We start from the raw sequence: 7,334 nt of genomic DNA on the forward strand, positions 1-7,334 counted from the left end.
CAGTAAAGAATAAAACAACAATACAGCGCAGAATCGCATGGCCGGACGCACTCTTAGTGAAAAAGTTTTCCTCCATAATAGTGGAAAAGGAAGGGCGCCTTTTGCGTCTGGATATACTTAGTAACAGAAAGGCACCCTGTACGTTGGGCACGAAGTATAGTAAACTTGCATGGTTAAAAAGAAGGGAGCCACCTACGTTGGACACGACTTCCGCCTCATTTTTACAATGCGAGAACTCTATCTTGTATTTCTAGTATCTTTGATGTTATGATAATGAAAGTCAATGTGGTTTACAATGTATGAATAGGGAGGGTCTGATAAATTAGCTTGTACAGTATGTATTATAGTGTTAATATATGAAAAATAATAAAATAATTATAACTCCATGTATGTATTTACAGTAGTACTCTTAATATAATCAAACTAAACTGTTGCTTTAATATTATTAAATAAAAGTTACGAAACACAATTTTACTTTAAATGTTAACACAATTCATTGACCAACAGTACTAATCTGACAGATACCAATATGTCAGTCATCAATCAAATCAATCAATCAGTTTACCTGCAGCACTTGGTATTTGCCTTTCTGGATACAAATCCGTAAGGAACAAACTGTTCACTAGGGTAGATTTACCAAGACCAGACTCCCCTGAAAAATAAAATATTCAGCATTTTTACTTTAATTCATCAACATGCTCGAATCTAAATTACTTCGCATAACAATGGTAAAAACACAAAATATCTCAGATTTCATACATGTGTACTGTAGCATGTACCTCATTGGTATATTATAGGACTAATATTTATAAAAAGAAATTAGTTTTATTAAAGAGGCAAGGCCATTATTAATACAATAATATTTATATCCAATGAACTTTCCCCTTTCCTACTCCCCTCCCCATAGGCACTAGAAACTCAATGAGGTAGAAGACCGTTTTTGATTTGACTTTAATTACTAGCAGCTGTCATAAGATGCTGAGTCCTCCGGAACCTTGTACTTTTTAAAGTACTTTACCTCCATCAAATTCTGTTACCCTGTTTGGATGGACAATTACCACTCAATCACTTAAAGCCTTAAAATTTCCAAAGAAAAAAAAAAGAGATGACTCAGAACTATGCATCAGAAATTTGCAAGTACTTGTCTACAGTGAAAGTATGTATATTGGTATGTAGTGTAAGTAAAATGAAGTGTTATTTTGGATACTTTGATTAGATAATAACTTCACAAACTCTCATTCAAATTTCATGCACAGTACCATAGTCTTGTTCAGATTTCTCAACACACCCATTCACTCTTTTGCTTCTATTCATATTTTAATATCATATATTTCAATACAAAGTGTGCAACATCTTAAAAGCCAAAACCACAACTTCACTGCATAAATTCCTCTGAGTAATCAGCGGCAATCATGTGTGATTTTAGCCTGACAGGTATGTGTCATCAAGAGGCTTTCCCTAAACAAATTTCAATAGCCATACCTCCCCGAGCTTACTATACAGTAAACCACAAATAGTACAAGGTCTTAACCAACAAAAGGCCCTTAATCTACTTTCAATAGCCTGGCTATAATGAAAACATGAGCAATATACCTAAAGAAATAAATATCCAGCCCACAACGGATTACCTTGATAAAAAAAATATAGTCCTGTGAATGTGTTGTGGCCATTTTTAGAGAGAGAAAAAGAGAGATCTCATTTTAAAAAAAATCCTAAGATGAGAACCATATTTTTATTTTTATTTGGCCTACAAGCTGCTACCATAAACCATAATAAGAAAGTATAATACATACTCCAAGTATTGAAATACACGCCATATTCCTGATGATGACATAATTAATGTCGAAATATTGAATCCCAACACGATGGCGTGTATTTCAATACTTGGAGTATGTATTATACTTTCTTATCTGAGATTAATCAGTGGACCTTTCGGTTTTTGATAAACCATAATATTTTAAATGTTTAATTTTATTCATCAATTGTTAAAGTACTTCACACCTCAATTCGCGATCATCCTTCTCTAGATGACAGTTCATTCGAAATGTCAATTAAAGCTGATGCCTACAGTGTATCATCATTTTCTCTCTACTAGTGTGACGTAGTTTGTGGATTGTTTTTTTGTTGTTGGTTATTCATGTTAGATAACTACTATGGAGAAAATACAAATTTGTTATCCATTATTTTTTGCCTTTTTTAGCCATTTTCTATCCAATGCAAGATGAAGGCCTTAGCATGCAATCTCCAGAAATCTCTATTTTGTTGTGCACTTTGATTCCAGTTCACTTACTAGCATTAACCTTTTGCTATTTTAAGTTTATACAGTAGTGGTGTCATCATAAAATTTTATTCCCTGCAAGTTATGAGCATCACCCTTGAACCAGGCAAATTCCTAGTGGTACATCCTTCCTGAAATGACATTTTTCTGTACAGAAGTCATATTACGTAGATAAAGACACATAAAGGGCAAAATGCTACTGTTGCTCGCCGTTGAAATATGATTCACAGACGAAAAAGGAAATGCGTCTTCACCGCTTCCAAAACAAGACTCTGTACCATTAGGCCTGTACAGCAACGGTTTAAGCTAAGGTGAACATGGTAACCCTTAATTATTCTACTCAGCTGCGCAGTTAATAAAATTGCTAGTTTTACTTTGAAGATTTGAAATTAATTTTGGGTGAGGGTACTTACTACTGTATTTCCTATTTACTATCCTATTTATATACTATTATTAACAGGATGGTAATAGAGGGATTTTTCGTTTAAAAGTACGAATCCACTGTAAATGTAATGTATTATGCCATTTATATTTCAACCTCTTCTTTTTGTCAATAATCTTTCAGATCATCATTTTTATTTTCCATGGAAAATGTAGTATTTTTTTTAAATAGAAAAAAAGTAAATTGTTATACCCTCCTCAAAATTTGATGGGGGGGGGGGGAGAGGAGAGAATTAATTTTATTTGGCCTAAAAGATATCAAGATAATTGATAAGACAGTAAGAATACCAGGAAGACACAAACAACATTAACAAATTGTATGTTAATTAACACTTCCTTGCTTTACCATTTTCAAGTTCATAATCGACTACCATATTATGAATCCAAAACAAAACCAAATCTTTGTAATCAATGTAACAAAAGATATCAAGATAATTGATAAGACAGTAAGAATACCAGGAAGACACAAACAACATTAACAAATTGTATGTTCATTAACACTTCCTTGCTTTACCATTTTCAAGTTCATAATCAACTACTATATTATGAATCCAAAACAAAACCAAATCTTTGTGAATCATTTTTGAGAGAATTGGAGAAACGATAATATTTAAGCCCTAATAAACCGTACTGAAAAAATCCCAAAATCCAGTTAATGTACTTGCATACAGTACTGTATGTGAGGAATAGAGGTCACAAGAAAAAAATAATTAACATGTGCTGATTTCAAAATAAATGATCAAAGCTTGCTCCATTTTTCCAATTAATGCTTTGCTATTTTTTGCTATGTTCATAATCAAAAAACCAAATTTGTGTGCATCATTTTAGAGAGCATTGGAGAAACAATATTATGTAACATAGGCCCCAATAAACTGCACTGAAAAAACCCAGTTTATGTACTCGCATACTGTATCATGAACAATAAAGGAGACATTGTCACAAGAAAAAAATATATCTAATGTGCCAATTTCAAAATAAATGATCAAAGCTGCTCCATATTCAAATTAATGCCATCTGCTTCACAATTAATCTTTTTCATCAAGATAGCTATCAGTTCAAAGGTCAATTGAGTTCATTCAAATCTAATTACTGTTCTGCCCAAAGGGGCATTGAAGAATGTGGCTAAATTACAATTTCCATCTAATTAAACTTCAAGAAAAACCATTTCTCATATTACCAAAACCAAAAAATAAAAATTCAATATTGAAATTGTCTACTTTTTAGGAATATATTAGTTTTTAATTGAAATTTAGAATGATTTTCCTTGCCAATTAGCAGACACATAATACTGATCCTTTTCTTTTGTACCCTTGGTTGGTAAATACAATTAATTTAATAATTTTCATATTAAAACACCTGTACATCAGTCAAAAATTTCAAATCGTTAACTGTGACTCACTGGACGATAACCTACTTGACCTTCTTACAGTATATGTAAAATTAAATTTTAATTTAAGTTTTGTAGTTTTTCCAGATTTCACCAAAAAAGGCTAAATTGTATATTTCACTATATGCAAGTTTCTTTTGTTATCTTAAAAATGAAGATAGCTAAATATTTTGTAAGGTAAAGCCAATAATTCTCAAAAAGCGTTCATTTAAATAATGGGCCTTTCTCGGGGTGCCAATCAAACTTAACACCTGACCATTCAGAACAGGGCCACGAACACACGTTTTTTTGCGTATGTGTTTGTGTATGTTTTTACACTGTTGATTTGTGGGACATTAACAACAGGTCCATTACAGATTATGATGCAAAAACACATTACTGTAAAATTAAATTATCATTACTACTGTACACTATAAAATAATTTGAATAAATAAATTAATTTATAATTATTATCATAATACTACAGTACATTATAAAAAGAATTTATAATATAAAGTAAATTTTGATGTTATCAGTTTACTTTTTACCAAAGATGCCTAGATGCCTTTGTCAATTATTTTGCTAAATTAATAAAAACAAAATTTTATTTTTTTTCCACACTTATGACAATCTTTAAAAAAATAACTTTGCTAAACAAGGTATTAGAATTTAAGTGTTGCTTTACAATTAGCAGAAAAGTGTTTTTAAAGTGAAAACAAGTCTCCTAGCATCTCTACGCTTTCAAGAACAACTAAATACTTGTTCTCATTTATCATTCTATCTGATTAAAAGTTATCCTTTGCTCACTTTCTTGTAAATGGCTAAAAAACATTGCATAGCTTTATTCAGAATGTGAAGTGAGAATGACATTTGGCGAGATAAACCATCACATCACCTGGATACTAAGTAAAAAATAATTACCCTCAAAAGAATAAACTGATACATTCATTTAGGAGATAATATGTTATAAAACACTTTGGACTCACCTACAACCATGAGTGTGAACTCAAAACCCTTCTTAACTGATTTTCGGTGCACCTGATTGGGTAAATTCGCAAAGCCTACATAGCCGGGAGTCTCTGGATTACTGAACTGTAAAAATAAAATTGTAGTTTGTGGATAAGTCTAATAGCGGAGGAATGACATCACTGGTAGAAAACTCAATCAACAGAATATTGTGGAACAGTATGACACACTATTAAGTATTATATTTGTGCGGAAGATATCTCAAAAACCAACTAAATTTTGAGTGGAAAAATTGCTAGAAAAATAGGAATCGTAAATACTGCTTAATACATTAGTTGGATAAGAGACAGGCCATTTAAAATGTGTGCAGACTGCAATCTTAGACTAATTTTTGAATTTGAGATATACTTCCTGCACAAGACATATTTTAGTTTTACAGTCTGGCTCCCTGTAAAGTATTTTAATTGCACGTATGATACCTCAGAAAATAGCTCAAATTTGTGCAAAAAATCGCTAAGATTCAAATAGGTACGCAGAACAATATTACATCATATTACGATTAAGTTAAATACTAATTTTCTGCAAAATCTAAATCGGCCCTATTTTCCAAAAAGTGCGGACGGATTTCTAGGACTAATTTTTGCATGAATATATTCCCGAAGCAGGCCTTACTTTACAGTCTAGGTCTGACTTGTCTGGAAGCAGTTATTATTTATGAATATTTTGTAATAAATTATGCTGACTTTGTTGGTAAAATTTCCATCATATAAGTTCATACTTAGGCCTATCCTAGCTAGTTAGGGCAGGCCAAGGCCTAGGTTCCCGAAAAATAAATCTGTGTGAACTTGCGTTGGGATTTATGCTGAGACCCTGGTGCGGGTCGAAGAGGCAAAGCCTCCTGGAAGCTTGCGCAACCAGGGAATTTTCACTTCTGATTTGATTGGTGTGAAATGAAAATATTTTTTACAGACTCTGTTCTTTTTGGTTTCACAGACAAAATGGCAAATTATTTATTTATTGCATATCACTGTAGGCCTATATCGTTCACCATCATTATTAGCTTAAAAAATATCTCCGTTATAAACCTTGAAATCCTTGAGTTTTTTGTTCATCCGTAGAAAAACTGGCAAATGTAAATATTGGCGAACCTCACGGTCAATCCGTATAACTTGGCAACTAGGCTAGGCTTGTAGGCCCTAACCTCATGGCTAGGTAGGTTCTCCTCTATCTAGTAGTTGGAGGCATACCTACAGTAGGCCCCTAGCTAGGGCCTAGCTAGTGCTAGACGGGCCTTGTTTCATGTGCAACACAAGTTCCTAAAACTAAGAAGGCTAGGCCTAGGGCCCTACACTGTATTTCTGCGAGAATTTGGTTGGAAAGGTAGAGGCCCTAGTGAGCTCTTGTTTATTAACTAATACACAGGAAGGGAAGTAGCTTTCTTCAGATATCCTAGGCCAAATGGTCTTCTTGCCTGAAGGCAACGCCGCCTAGGCCATAGTCTGGTCTAACCTTACTCTCTCGCCTATGCTAGGCCTGGTTTAGCCCAGGCCAGGCCCATGTTGAACAATGAAATCATGAACAAGATAGATTCCGTCAAATGGGTAGGCCTACTTACATTTGATTTATCTGAGAAAGACATTTTTGCTCAATTAATAGGCAAGAATCGCTCATAAAAGAAAAATAAATAACAGCAGTGTCAATTTGACAAAACTACAATTAATGGGGTGATAAAATTCCGTTCTCACGCAAAAAAACCAACACTCCCACTCCCAAGAGTTCACCACTAAACTTTTCCCTCGGTAACGCCCTCAACGCCCAGCCACAAGAAAACGACGTTTCCAGGTTGCTCGTCGGGTTTCGTTTCCATTTACGTACAAACAAAAAAAGAACAGAATAAAATAAAATAGAACATAGCGCTTTACCTCATTGCCATAATGAGAACCGATATTGGAAATTATTAACTAAAAAACAAAATCATTAAAAATTAATAAAAATCATAAAGCAAAAAAATCATTAAAAAAAATTAACAAATTTACCTCATTGCCATAATGAGAACCGATAATAGAAATTAATTTAAAAAAAAAAAAAAACCATTAAAAATTAATAAAAATCATAAAGCAAAAAAATCATCGTCGGTGATTCATCGAACTAACTAGGGTTGCTATGTAGTAACGAGGTGATGTGGAGAGTTCTAACCAAGTTGCACCATACTTAACCGTGCCATGGTTTGCGAATTTTTAGTACAACTACCTTGTTATTATAATAAGTTGAGAGCAAAATTAT

The 7,334-nt window shown here is 33.1% G+C and overlaps 1 protein-coding gene across 1 annotated transcript in view; it reads right to left on the minus strand.

Moving 5' to 3' along the window:
* LOC117115541 (septin-2-like) overlaps window positions 1–6,858 on the minus strand; it is a 29,020-nt gene extending 22,162 nt beyond the window's left edge. The window contains exons 1-3 of the mRNA XM_033259385.1: window positions 6,667–6,858; window positions 5,072–5,177; window positions 566–652 (exon numbers count right to left, since the gene is read on the minus strand). Of these exons, the coding sequence (XP_033115276.1) occupies window positions 566–652; window positions 5,072–5,177; window positions 6,667–6,690 (217 nt within the window). The 5' untranslated portion in view covers window positions 6,691–6,858. The remainder of the gene's footprint in view (window positions 1–565; window positions 653–5,071; window positions 5,178–6,666) is intronic.
* Window positions 6,859–7,334: the final 476 nt, after the last annotated feature.

This window comes from Anneissia japonica, unplaced genomic scaffold, assembly GCF_011630105.1.
Source record: "Anneissia japonica isolate Jap-2015-1 unplaced genomic scaffold, ASM1163010v1 scaffold199_len4679917_cov187, whole genome shotgun sequence".
Lineage (NCBI taxonomy): Eukaryota > Metazoa > Echinodermata > Crinoidea > Comatulida > Comatulidae > Anneissia > Anneissia japonica.